This window comes from Cyprinodon variegatus, unplaced genomic scaffold (assembly GCF_000732505.1).
Source record: "Cyprinodon variegatus isolate N-32 unplaced genomic scaffold, C_variegatus-1.0 Scaffold93, whole genome shotgun sequence".
In the NCBI taxonomy this organism is placed as follows: Eukaryota; Metazoa; Chordata; class Actinopteri; order Cyprinodontiformes; family Cyprinodontidae; genus Cyprinodon; species Cyprinodon variegatus.
This window is the reverse complement of record NW_015150546.1, coordinates 492,567-507,259: the sequence shown is the minus strand read 5'-3', so window position 1 is coordinate 507,259 and position 14,693 is coordinate 492,567. Positions and strand designations below refer to the sequence as shown.

At 36.9% G+C, this 14,693-nt stretch overlaps 1 protein-coding gene and 2 non-coding genes across 3 annotated transcripts; all 3 read left to right on the top strand.

Moving 5' to 3' along the window:
* The first annotated feature begins 1,445 nt into the window (after positions 1-1,445).
* On the top strand, positions 1,446-1,517 carry trnam-cau. The gene has a single exon. It is a non-coding gene; the product is annotated as a tRNA-Met (tRNA).
* Positions 1,518-2,739: 1,222 nt separating this feature from the next.
* On the top strand, positions 2,740-10,756 carry snx15 (sorting nexin 15). The gene is made up of 7 exons (XM_015373820.1): positions 2,740-2,943; positions 3,325-3,481; positions 4,637-4,752; positions 5,530-5,809; positions 5,930-6,103; positions 7,420-7,617; positions 10,521-10,756. Exons 1-7 carry the CDS (start codon positions 2,845-2,847, stop codon positions 10,658-10,660), a joined length of 1,164 nt encoding a protein of 387 aa, XP_015229306.1. The 5' UTR covers positions 2,740-2,844; the 3' UTR covers positions 10,661-10,756.
* On the top strand, positions 10,337-10,418 carry trnal-aag. Its single transcript has one exon. It is a non-coding gene; the product is annotated as a tRNA-Leu (tRNA).
* Positions 10,757-14,693: the final 3,937 nt, after the last annotated feature.

Below are 14,693 nucleotides of genomic sequence, written 5' to 3'. Positions count from 1 at the left end.
AGACCAAATAAAGCAAAATAAAAATGAGGAAATGAGTAGTGCTTATTTCCACCTTTCAAAACTGAAAGAACTCTGAGAGTTTCTAGAGTTGATTAAACATAGTCAGACAGGCAGAGATGCCGCCTCAATAAATCCGAGTCTGATCCCCAGAGAGAGGGAGTTTGTTTTGTGAGACGGAATGACCTCGATGGAAAAAAGAAAAACGCAGAGTGAAGCAAAACAATCCTGGACCAGTTCAGACCAGTCTGTCTGAGGATGCATGCTTTTCATCACGCTGATATTCAGACACCCTACCTACAGATAGCTGTATTTGAAACAATTAACTGATTCGGTGTCAGCACACTATAAATACTAAGGGGTTTGCTAAAAGTCCTTTCCTTTTTTTGCAACTCTTGACCCATCTAAAATCCAGCCAATCTATACAATATGCTTGTGATTCAAAATGTAAATAAGAGGTAAAATTAGACCGCTGTGCAGAATTTTGGAAGTTCCTATTATACAAATAATTTAGTCTTGGACTTTGAGTTGTGTGCTGCAGCCCTTTATGTATAATTCACTGATATGACTTCTTTATTGTAGGTGTTTATTAACCCATGGCTGAAATATGTTTCTCAACTTATCATGTTTGTTTCAAAATAAAACATTTTCATCCGTTGTTTTTTATTAGCTTAAAAGTGTCCCAGTTTTCTCTCACAGGAAGTCTAGCCTATTAACCTATTTAGGTCACCTCATCTGTTCACATTCCTTATAAAACTATGCCAAGGAACTTATAAAGAAATCCGTTGTGCAGAGTTATGTCATTCTACATACCCTGTATTTCGCAAATAGTCATACCTCTTGAACCTTTTTACGTTTATGTTACAACCAGAAATTTGAAAATAGTTTATTGGGGTTTGATGTCATTGTACAACACAAAGTAAAGCATATATGTGAAAGGAAAAAATAAAATAATGTGTCATTTTACAACCAATATACAGCTATGGACATTTTTACGATAATGGATATTTGAAAATAGCATTTGCCAAACAGCAAATAAACACCTTAAACAATGAAAATAGCAGCAACATAGTGTATATAAAGAAGCCACTTTTATTTTCAGATAAAAAAAACACAAAAAGGCACACAATTTTGTCAATATATCACATAAAATGCAAATAAAATATGTCAAAATGTATTTTTATAATGTAAGAAAACGTGAAAGCAAATAACAAGAGTGGAAGGGGTGTGAATACATTGGTTAGGCACTGTAAGAAGTCTCTTAGCAGTAAGTGGTTTATTCAGTATGCATGTGTTGAGCCTCTTTAAATCCTCGCAACCCCTTTGAGCTCCTCTTTATGTAACTGCCCTGCAAACAATGGCTACACGTTATGTAAGAAGCCCCTTGCTGTGAACTAAAGAGACTCGGTACAATACTTTAGTCTTCCCTTCAGCTGTACAGACCCGTCAGCAGAGTGGCGCAGCGGAAGCGTGCTGGGCCCATAACCCAGAGGTCGATGGATCGAAACCATCCTCTGCTATTTTGTAAAGAGTTGATATATTGCACGGCAACGCCAGCTCATTCGCTCTTTTTCACAGTTCATTTCACCAGGGGGCAGCTGGACCTCAGATTAAACATTTACCTCATTTGCGCCTGTTACACATTTTCCTTTCAATTTAACAGGCAATGAGAGCAGCAGCTGTATCGATGAACACAGACCTTTGACTTACTGTCTGTTAGAGATAATCTCTCATAAAAAAGACTTTGATTCTGAGGAAATATAACATATTTTATCAGGTTGAATTAATTTATGAGTCTGTCAGGGAGAAGCCAGTTCTGCTGCTTTTACTACATGGACACTTTGGGAATGCTGATAAGGTTATGTGTTACACAACATTCATTGTTGGAGGTTCCGCACAGTTGAAGTTGTCTGTTCTTGATCTCTTTGTTCTATTGTGTCTAACCGGGGATACTCAAGAAGACTGCTTGGTTTCCTCGTTTGCATCTCCTCTGATGTATAGAATGTGTTTATTTTTAGACATGTAAACATAGACTTACTGTAGTCAAGTCAGTAAAAAGAACCAAGAAATGCAAAAAATAAAATGAATGAGAACTTCTATTTCTTTCATTTCGACATTCAACCCTCGTTTACGTTCTGCTTTTACTGTAGCCTTTTGGATATCGCCCCCTAGAGGATCCTAAATGGCACTACTATCTGAAGAGATTTGAATTACAACCAGTATAAATAAATATATAAGCAAATATATAAATAAATACATAAATAAACATTATTGATAGTAGTAGAACCTGTTCTGTGTGGTAGTTCTGGATGCAAAAATAAATTACTTCATCGGGACACTAACTACAATGAGTTTCATCAACTTTAATTTTGCCAAGACTACTGACATCAAAGACAAAACCACATGAACAACTGGGCTTACTTACGTCCAATCCATATAATAATTTTCCTACTTTAATAAGAATTAAATACACTTTTCCAATTGTTAACAGCCGTTTTTTCAGATTTTTTGTGATAAGGATAATTTTAAGTTTCGAGTTTAAAATACGCAATTTGACTTCACTTCTAAATCATCACAATAAGAAATAAAGTTAACATGAGCACCCTATATTCAAAATAATCAAAGTGAGCGTTTGATTCCAGGGGGAACTTGCCACTCAAAACATAGCTGGCTTGTAAGCGAAACGGTCGTCTCCTCTTCTTTACGTAAGCACGCATTAGAATACGTCACGAACCAGGAAACGTCCGCAGTGAGTGAAGAATCACAACAGAGCAGCTCCTGCAACCCTTTTCCCTCATCGTCTCACTTCGTGTTGACGTTTATTTATTTATTTATCTATCTTAGGACATGTCACGAAAACTTAAAGAAGAATATCACAGGTTCTTCTCTGTATCTGACCCACGGACCCACGAGAAGGGCCACACGGAATACAAAGTGACAGCCAGGGTTAGTTATGACTCTTTATCGTCGTTTGGTTATTGGTTACAGTTAAAATACTTAATACATTTCTAGGTTATTCATTTTTTTGTATTGTTTGTTTTTGCTATCAAAACCAAAACAAGTTCATTTATTTTATGTGAAATCAGAAACTTGTGTAGATGTAAGGGCGAATGCACAATGAGTGTTTATATTTTCAGGTTTTGCTGGAGGGAAACACAGACAGGACTGGTGTGTCATGTGTTCCAGCAGCCTGAATGCCTCCCCTGTGGGGATTTAAGCTTACATCATTTTTCCACTGACTTCAGGAAGGCAGCTCTCTGCAGACATGTTTAATCAAATAATGGTCTATAAAAAAATCTATTTCTGTCCCTCATTGTTGTTTTGTAGTTTGTGTCCAAGCGTCATCCTGAAGATGTGAAGGAGGTGGTGGTATGGAAGAGGTTCTCTGAGCTGAAGAAGCTCCATGGAGAGCTGGCCTACACTCACAGGAACTTGTTCAGGAGACAGGAGGAGTTTCCTGCTTTCCCAAGAGCACAAGTTTTTGGTTTGTTGAACAAAAGCTGCATTAAGTCTACTCATCTGGTTATCTTCACTACTGCTAGTGTAATAACAAATAGATAAGCGACTCTAGAAAGTTAGCAAAAGCGGTGCTACCACTGATACAATACAAAGCTTGTGTTTCACCTGTGATTTGCCTGCAAACATTTTAAGTGTTTTTTAGCTATATTTTTTATTAAAATGTATTTATCGCTGATTGAACATTCTTCCTTTTTCAATTATTTTTAGCATAGGTGTCAAGTACTGTATTTAAGGACACTTTTAGGTATCTATACTTTACTCCACTACTTATTTTTCTTCCTACTTCTGACTTCTACTCATTAAATTTTCACAAAAATATCTGTACTTTTTATTCCTTACATTTTTAAAACCAACATTACTCGTTACTCTTGGCTTCAGTTTAATGTTTATAAATATTTATTTCACGTCATGTGCGCCATCTGCACCTTCTTTAATTACTAGTGCAATATGTGACCAGTGAATTTCTCCACTGTGAGATCAATAAAGCTTATCTAATCTAATCTAATCATCTAATACAGATCATTGGTGCCATCCATATCTAGTGAAAACTAGTGTTGTTGGATGAGTTATATAATGCAAACAATTATTGGTTAGCTAAAGGAAATCATCAGAAGATGGACTCATCAACATAGTTGAATTATGCTCTAATTTCTAATTAAAGGACCTATTTTCGTCCAACTAAAAGCCATGAAACTGTTGGTTTGAGGTGAATTTAAACAATATGACACAGTCGTTTTTCCGTAATTCCACACCTTGTCTAAAGCTCAAGTAAAACCAGTTTGAAGACAGGCCCTCTGCATGGTTCTGCCACTACCATCCCTGTGCAAATTCTTGATGAGATAAGACATATAGAACACAATCTTATCTTCTATCTCAACAATGTTATATTTTGGTTAAATTGTGAAAATTTATCCACATGACAACATTTACAAATTTATTGGAAAGATTTTTGTGAATGATCAAACTTCCTAATCAGCTGGATCATGATTCAAACTGCATAATGAATATGTTTTGACGTTTTGCTAAGTGTTTCTGTCTGTTTTAGTGCCAAGACTTTTTATTCAAAGCATTACCAGCACCATAACCTGCTTCATTACCACATTGTGTGTGTTTATTTTAGGAAGGTTTGATGAAGCTGTGATTGAGGAGAGGAGGAAGGCAGCCGAGAGCATGCTTCTATTCACCACCAGCATTCCTGCACTCTACAACAGCCCACAGCTAAAGGAGTTCTTCCGAGTAAGAATAGGAACTCAGAACACCCTGTGCAAATAGTTACCCCATTTACAGTACCCTTCAACAACCGTGCTGTGACCGGTCCGAGCTCAGTAACTGAGATAACTTATCGTGTGTAAATGGAAAGCAAACTGAACTGAACCGAGCTAGAAACAACCGAACCGAGATAAATGCAGACCAGTTCCAGAGGTGGGCTCGGCTCGGTTTTTCCCTGGCTCGGTTCTCTGATAACCAGAGTGCATGAGCAGAACGCATCATCTCCGTCTAGCTGCACATCCCGATTCACACTCCATTCCAGTTGTTGGCGGTAATGCCGCTCCGGACGTTGCTTGCCAACCAACACAAAACAGAAGAAGAACAACAACTAGAAACAACACTCGAAATCTTCTCCACGCAACATTTTGGTTTGCTTGATTCCCTTCCTTTTTCATCTTCTTCTTCATGTGTTTTATGGCGGTTGGCAAACAACTTTTGGTGCATTACCGCCACCAACAGCTTGATTTCCTCGTTCAATACTGGCAGTAATACCGCAGATCGTCTTTAGGAGGCGAGGAGTCGAGGAACCGATATAAAGTGATGGGTAAACAGTCGTCAGAACCGAGCTCGTGCTGGTTAACTGATCCGAGCTCGGACCGGTCTCAGCATTGATCGGTTTTTCAAGGGTAGTGTAAATGGGATAAGTGTTTACTTAATTTCTTTTTATTTTTATTCCACAAAACCTAGAATCTCACTTTGTTTCCGTACCATCTCTTTCCTCCTCTTTCTTCTTTATAACTTCAGGGTGGTGAAGTCACGAGGCCTTTGGATCCCTCGCCTGTGTCCTCAGCTGGGCCTCTGCCCCCCCCACTAATCCCCCTGCCAAAGAGGAGGGCCTCAGACTGTGAACCTGCTGAAGAGGAGGAGGGGAGGGAGGCTCCCACCTTACCGCAAGACTTAGGCACCAACATTAGCTTGGAGATTGGGGAACCAGAGGTGGCTGCTGAGGCCTTTAATGAGATCGTAGGCTCTCTGACAGAAGATGACCAAGATGGCCTTAGTGATACAGAACTGGATAATGGAGGTATAAGTCAAGGAGCATGTCTTTCTTTCTTTCTTTTTTTCTTTCTCTCTATCCCTCTCTCCCTCTCTCTCCCCCTCCCTCCCATTCATCATACCTTATTGTCCATTTTTCCACCTCCAGTATCCTGCCCTGAACCAACACTAACAACACACCACCAGTCAGAGGAGAGGCAGGAAGAATTTGATTCATTGTTTGACTCAGTGGTGGAAGAGCACATCCCGTCCCCTAAGGAAGAGAGGCCCCCTCCTCTGTCTGAAAATGACTTGGCTGTCTTTGATCCCTGCTTTAAACAAGGTGGTTTAAACTATATTATTTAGAAATGTATTGTGGTCACCCTCTATCTAGTTGATTTTTTTTATTTTTTTTATCCTTCTTGTCCAACATTCTATTTAAAAAAAGAAAGTAGTACTTCCTCTTCATCTGGGTAGAATTTGGAGGATCGTTGTAGTTGCGGTGATAACATATATATGGAATGTTTCTGCACCTTTTCCACGCTAAAGTCATTCCAAGGCTGCGTTATCACATTCCCAAGGTTAGCAGCAACACCTCCCATAGCAGCTGCACCTTTCCAGTAAATAAATACATTTCTGTTTGCTGGGTTCCATTTAGATTAGAGTTACTGGCTGGAGAAAAGTACACACACCTCCAAATTGCCCATACACAGGTTCCTGGAAGGCCAGGGGACTAGAGGTGACAAAAAGTAAAAGTATTTTTGCCTATGATTAGCTTATAATGACACAATGAGTCTTATAACCATGCATACAAACCTAAGTACTCTTTATAGACACCAATTAACCTAACATTCAATCACTGTGGGAGGAAACTGGAGTACTAGGAGAACATACACACTCCATGTAGAAATGTCCCAGGTCAGAAGTCAGACCAAGGACCGTTTTCCTACCAGGTAACAGTGCTACAAACTGCAGCCCACATTCACTCTCTCAGATTATTATTTTATTTTTTTGTGAGACTTGACTGAACACTGATACCTGAACAAATAAAAAAAAACTAATTTTCAACTTTGCATGTTGCTTATTAGCTGCAAAAACACTGACACTATAGCTGAGACTGATAATTGTTGAGGTACAGAAACCTGCAATGTTTGCAGTAAATATTGGCTTATTGTTATGATTCCCTCTTGATGTGGAGGTTCTGAAGACTATGGAGATAAGCGATATTCTTGATAGAAAGATGGAGCAGATTTGCTTTAGATTTATCAAACGATAAATAAAAACACTAAAAAAGCTCTGGATTGAATAGACTTTCTGTTGTTGGTTGACTATTGGCTTAACTTAAAAAAAAAAAGGACGAATATGGTTAAAAAGTTGATTTTAAAAAAAGCAGTAAAATTCTGGAACTGTTTTTCTAAGAGAACATGAAGAGGCTTTGATCTAAACCACTTAGAAATATCACAAAACACTCTGTCCATTTGAAAGCGAGGTGGTTCAAAACATTTATACAGGACTGATGATGAAACAAATCAATGCTTTCATAACCAATTTTTCTTGATGTTGGAAGTTTAAATCTCATTTAAAAAAACACCAGATTATTTTCACATCTGCTATCTCTTTAACTCTGAAATAAAGTTTTTTTTTTTCATTCTGTCACAGAGAAAACAGATTCCTCAATTGACCACTCTGAACTATTCTCACTGCCTCCGGCCAGTCTGATCGGTGGAGACGTTGCTTACCTAAACCAAGCTGCCAAGGAGTTGACGGCAGCTGTGGACAAGGAGAAGGAGGGAGAGTTCAGCTCTGCCATTAAAGGATACAGGACAGCGGTGGACATACTGATCACTGGAGTCAAGGGTAACGTCTTAACTTCGTTACTCAAGCTTCTAGACTAGCTGTAAAAAGCTACAGTATAAGGTCTCTTTGTCCATCTGCAAAAAGAAAACAGCAGAGCTTTTAAAATCAAGCTCTTGTATGATTGACCTTCCTTTTACTCCAATAATACTACTAAATATAGCAGGTATTCACCATCAGAGGCTCACTGAAACACGTGGAAGAACAGTAAGTAATACAGCACTCTGGATGTTTTGTCTTCCATTTCTATCTACTAACTGATAGATAACCCAGCAAGGTTCTCATTTTGCTGCTTTATATGTGATGTTCTTTGTTCAGCCTTCTGCACAGTTTAAGTTTGATTGGGCTTTTAAAAATTCTTCTTAAGTAATAAATCATGTTTTTTTGTTTTTCTAAACGTGAAATTACAGTCAGCTTTAGTTTGATTAAGCTGAATCCATTTTGTCGTTGAGCTTATTAAATCTTGAGCAGTTAATTCTTTTATAATTAGACAAATAAGTTTTTTGGATTAAACGTTTTACTTTTATACACATTAGTAATCTTCAAACAAATAGGAAAAAGCACTTTTCACTTCATCTGGCTAATTTAGCTCAAATATGCTTTAATTACCAAGATTTTTATAATATTTACCTCCTTTAAAGGGTTCATGTCTATTCTTGTACCTCTCTGGTTTTATACAAAACGTTTTTGAATTATGGCTCCCTATTGGCTTATTATTACTAATTTCTGCTTTTTTTAAGCTTCACTTTTGGTTCATTTGTTAGTAAGCTTAATTGTTTACGGTATTTAGCATTTAGCATACCAAGAGGTAATGGTAGGTATAATATTGTTCATGTGACCTTCCCTCATTTAAGAAGTAATGGAGCCAGGCAAGTTAGCATCCCCCCAGTAGAGGTGCTCAAAGAAGAGGAATAGTTCAAGACCAAAATATTGGATGCAAAGACAGATAGGACACGAGTAGCACTGAAAATACATTATGAACGTTTGTGCTTACTGAAGCAGAAGCTAATGCTGCTGAAGATACCAAGTTGATGGATATTAGAGTAAGTACTACCAGCAGATGGCGGAGGTGTACATAATGTTTATGTCTGCTGATCAAACCAGTGCAAAAATGATTTTCAGCCTTAAAAATGAATTTTTAAACAATATCAGGACCATCAATTAATCTATACTGCTTTATTTCTGCATGATCATATGGTCTTTGGTGTTTGTTCAGTTTTTTAAAGGCATAGTACATGAGAGGGACTATTTATCATACATCATATATCATTTTGCCCAGCATTGTTTGTCACAGTACTAGTTGCTTTAAATGTTTTAATTATTACTTTTGACTGTAAATATGAGAAAGTTACGATTAGTAGCTATTGTCTTTTTTCTACTTTGTGACATCTGCCTTACTGGATGTTTTCTTGTCTTTCTCATTTTGAAGAGTAGCTAAGGGCTCCATGTTACATAGTTTGAATACACCCACATAACATGAATCTCGGGACCATTAGCTAAACACTTCCAGTTATCTGGAAGTGTTTAGCTAATGGTCCTGAGGTAGCTTTGGTCTTGGTAGCTTTGGTATGATGGGAAGCTGCAGGAAAATGAAACCAGAATCTTCCTCTGTTATCAGAATGAAGAATGAAATTCTTAAAAGTGTCCTAAAAAACACCACACAGAACCCAAACTCATCCAGCAACATGGATCATGTGCTGCATCTGATGCTGCTGGTTCTTGAAACTCTGGCTCCACCTGCAGTCCACACCTTGAATATCACCCTCAAAGTCGTGTGGGCCTTGCTCTATGATTCTCTCCAGCCTGCTTCCTTAAGCTAAGCTCTTGAAGATTGTATTTTAATGCAGCACTCTGTGAACACCCATCTCCTTTTCTAACAATGTTTAGGGGTCCTCCACATTCACCATACCGTCCCTTACTAACATCAACTTTTTATGGGTTTACTGTAGGTTTTTTAAGCTGGATTTAGCTATTTTATTCACTTATCTGTTTCTAAACAACCTATATCACTCAATATCTTGTTTGAATACATTTGTTTTTTTGATAATATCCAAACCATAGAGACTCAGCAATATTCTGGTTTGATATCTTCTGTCACAACATATAGCAGTATACAGATGAAGACCCAATAAAACATGCCTACTAATTTAGATTATGACATTTGCATTAAATCAGACCTGTGAAATATGAGAGGACTATATTAAATTGAAGTACTAACCTTTTATGTGTAAGCACTTTATCAGCCTTTTTGTGAGTGTTGTATTGATCCAAGCATGCATTGCTGCAATGCTGGACCCTGTACTTTCCCTTACAGTGGAGCCAAGTTCCCTTTCATTCCACATTACCACTATATATAGTATATTAACCTGCTATTAGTTGAATGTAAAAATTTCTTTCATTTGTTTTTCAAAGCATTTCTATTTGTGTGAAAAGTAAATATAAATCAAGTAATGGAGTATATAAATCCTTTTTCTTAAAATGAAAGTTGTGTTGTCGTGTTTTATGCTGATTTTAATGGGAAGGTTGTCTTTCTTGACCAAAAAAATGAGTAAAACAAAACAAAAACAAAAATTAGTAACAATATTAAGGTCAGGCAGAAACTAGTAAGACATTTTAAACATAATCACGCCTTCCACAGTGACTCATTCATAACAAGTCAAGCCAGTGTGATGTCACAACCTCATCAGGCAGCTGTCCAAGACTGTCTGGGTTGCTTACATAGGGTAGCGTGGCCGAGCGGTCTAAGGCGCTGGATTAAGGCTCCAGTCTCTTCAGGGGCGTGGGTTCGAATCCCACCGCTGCCAATAAAGTTTTTCCTTTCAGCTAAATAAAAAAAAATTATTGATCTGATTTCAAAAGAATACAATTTTTGATTAAGTTATTCTATTCTTTTCCATATGCTGCAGGAGACCCAGATCCAGTTCGCAGGGAGTCTGTGATGAGAAGGACGGCCCAGTACTTAAAGCATGCTGAGATGTTGGTGGATCAGCACGCTTCACCCAGACATGCTGAGACAGCTGCAAACACACATGCACAGGAGCCATAGATGCAAACTTATACACAAGTCAGCTTATAGGTGCTGAAACTAAATGGAAAAGCAGCTCAAGTTTGAGGTGCACATGAGGTGTTTGAAAATTTGTTTTGAAAAAAAGAATACTAAAGCAGTTTCAATTATGTTACAAACCCTGTTCCTGTATATTTAATACTTTCGTAATGAGGTACAGAATACACTTAATAATTTTTTTTCCCCAGAGATTTATAATCAACAGAATCTAATAACTTGTTACTAATTTAATGGGTAAATATTTGTTCTCTTTGTCTCTGTTTCTTCCTTTCATCTAATTGATGTTTGTAATAAGTTAAGATCGCTGTTCCTACATGGTTTTGCAATTTGCACAATATTTTGTTAATAAAACTGATTTTAATTAAAACTTGTGTGAGTCTTGCTTTGATGTGCTAAAAAATTTAAGTTCCATAAGAAAAGGGTTCTGATCAAACTTTGACAGTTTATGAGCAGAAATACTTCATGTTGCTAAAGAAAAATATTTTGCAAAGCTTTTCAAAAGTAGAAAAAAAAACACCTCTTTGAATTTTAAACATAATTTGATTAAGTTCATTTATATAGTGCCAATTCACAACAGATGTAATTGCAAGGCATTTTAGGGAGACAATTAAACCAGATCATACAGTCAGATTGGTTCAAAGTTTCAGTCAAGGAAAACCAGTGGATTGCATCAGGTCATTAACTTGCAAGACACAGTCCTACCGGATGAGCTTGGAGCAATGATTTTTGCATGCATTTTTGTCATTGACCCTTCAGCAATCCCTCACACCAAGCACGCAGAGAGTGATGGAAAAGAAAAACTTCCTTTAAACAGGAAGGAACCTCCAGCAGAACCAGGCTCAGTGTGAGCGGCCTTCAGCCAAGGATAACTGAGGTTGCAGGACACAGAAGCACAGGTACAAAAGGTACCTGTAAACTAGCTCCTCAGGTGGCTCCATCAGGGAAAGACACTGGGTTCTACCTTTGTCATACCTCATCCAAAACATTCATCCTTATATATTTTCATATATCTATGATGCTATATGTTTAGGCTGCTGGAGGACATGGGGACCACTTTTCATCATTCTGCTTCATTCTATCTCTAATGTATTCTGCAGTGTTTTTAGGTTCCATAACTTTATGTTCTTTTTCTGCTATTTCCTGTTATTGTAGCTTCACCTGGTCTATTCCTGTTGACTGAAATATCAGCTTTAAACAATTTGTAATAATTTTTGTGGTTTTATTCAGCTGTATAAATACTTGTTATAGGCATGCAGGCCCATAAAAGGGAAATTTTGTTCGCACAGGCTAATATGTTAAGGAAATCCAGACCATACACGTGGATGTTAAATATAGTTCATGATCGTAGGACAAATGCACAATAAATGGCAAAATAAATCTATCAGGAAGCTTAGATTTTAAAAACCAGCCCTTCTCTATTTAAGTGTCTGATTTCTGACCACTTTAAGTGGTTATAGAATGGGTGCTCGGTGTGTATAACTCTTACTATGAGGAGGCGGACCATTGCTCTATCATTGAGTTCTAGGATGTTTGGTGTAGGTGAACAAATTATTTTAAATGCAATATAAGTAATTTTGAGGTTATTTAAATATGGGACTGAAAAAAGTGTTTGAAAAAATAGGCAGAACAGAAATGACTGAATAATAGCAGCAGAAAGAGATGAGGAACAGCATGAAGGGCACTGATTGTATGTATGATGTAATCTTTTCTAAGTGTTTATAGACATATGTTAAAAATAAAATTGTTGTCCTTTTGTACCTCTGCAAGGTAAGTCATGCTTTGTTTCTGATATCAGCTGATCTCTTCCAATTTCTTTCCAAGTTAAATTCTATTTATTTGATCCCTCCTATGAACTGGATGTTTTTGTTTTGTTTTTTTTGTAAATTGGGGAGTTCTAATAATCATAATAATTCCTGAGACTCCTTGTGTCTTTGACTCAGCCGCTCACAGTGTAAATTCAGGCACTTGCAAAGGCTTGATATAATGCACAGATAAGTTGATTGTTTGTGATCGTAAAATATTTATTTCTGGAATAGCAACCCCAAATTTGATGTCATTAAAATATAGTTTTCTACGTAATGAGTTTTGTTTTTCCAAATAAAGTTGATTGATTTTGCTTGTAATGCGGGGAGAATGGCGCACGGCTTACCGCACCGTCACGTCACTGCCGGAAGATGTCAGGAGTGAGGAGTTACCGTATTTGGGTAAAAATGGCCGCTCCCGCACTCAGTGATCACCACGAAAATTCAAAATTTTCTATTTTCTATAATTTCTATAAATTCTAAATTCATTAGACAAATAAGTTAAAACCACAAATCAAAGACAGTGTTTTTGAAAAGGTTTAATTTCTTCATAAGCAATAATTTTTCGAATGAGACCTTGATGACATCATTACAATATACCTTTTTTACGGTTGCGGGGGGATAGTTAAGGTCTTATTTTCTTAAACGCTTTTAGTTAGTAGTGGTTGCAAAGACAACCGCATGGCTGGTCATTACGATAACATTGGTTTGGTAAAGATAAGTCTTTAAACACTATTTTAAATAACATTTTTGGGCAGTCTTGTGCAGTCCGATTTTTTGGGAAGTCCTTAAATGTAGCATCACAACAGCAGCCGTTTTTTTTTTTTTTTTTCAGTTTAGCAGTTTTAATAATTTCAAGTTAACAGTACTCCATTCAGTCGAAACAATAGGAGACCAAGACGGACAAAATGAGTTCAGAACACACAGATATGGACAAACTTCAGTATTTGAATGACCAGGTGGAGAGGTGAAACTGTCTTTTTATTTTTTCATGAAGTGTTTCTACTCAGATTGATCAGATTGTATTTTTCTTAAACAAAGGCCAAATTGTTAAAAGGAAAGAAAGAGTTAAAAAAAATAGGCTAAACTAATCTACTAGATACCACTGTGTTATGCTAACACTACAAACAGTGATGAGTATGAGTGTTCTGCTGTTTCTATGACAACATGCTAAAGTGCCCATATTTCTAAAATCAACTTTAAAATTCCTTCATTACAATCATGCATAAAGTTGTATAAAGCATGTGTTGTGTAATCCTCATCTGAATCCCTCTGTCTAAGAAGCAGCCCCTCCCATTGTTATTACCTTCTTAGCATAGATTTCCCTATAGACTGCCTTAAAAGTTTCTAGAAGTTTCTATAGGGTGCCATTGCCTAATTCACATATCCAGCCATCCAGCTGAACAAGAGACAAATAATGACATCAGCAAGATAGAGAGTGATTAAAAACACTGTAAATACACTTAAAACTAAGGCTGAACGCTACATAATAATTTCAAATATTAAATAACAGTTTAGCTAAACAATAGCTACATAACTCAATCTTGTTTAATTAAACATCAAAACAGTAGAGGCGCACACAGTTACGGAAGAGGATTAGGGCCACTGAAGAAATGTTTAGATACTATTTCAGTTTAATATGGGGAAAGAAAGTCAGAATTCTGACTTTTTTTTCTCAAAATTCTGATTTTTTTTTTTTTTTAAATTGTGACTTTTTTCTCACAACTCTGACTTTAATCTCAGAATTCTGTCTTTTTCTCAGAATTCTGCCTTTTGTTTTTAAAGATATTTTTATTAGAATTTTACAAACACACACACACACACAGAAACATGAAAAATAAAGCAAAATAGACTAAAAAAAAAACCCAAAACAAAACAAAGCAAGGTGCATTCCCACCCCCCACCCAAAAAGAACACTAAACCCTAGGGCTCACTCTATCTACACACTCAAAAAACGAGGAAAAATTAGCTTTACATGTCACAGTATTTTATAAGATGTAGGAAGGGAAACCAAATATCCTTAAAGTCTTCAAGCTTTCCTTTTGTTATATATGTCAGCTTTTCCATTGCCAGGTTGTTGGTCAATAGTTTAATCCATTCATTTATCTTTGGTCTTTCTGTGTTCTTCCACTTCAGAGCAATCAAATGTTTAGCCTGCAAAAGGCTAAAACTCAAAAGCTCACTAAACACTGTTAGACAAAATTACAGCCTTA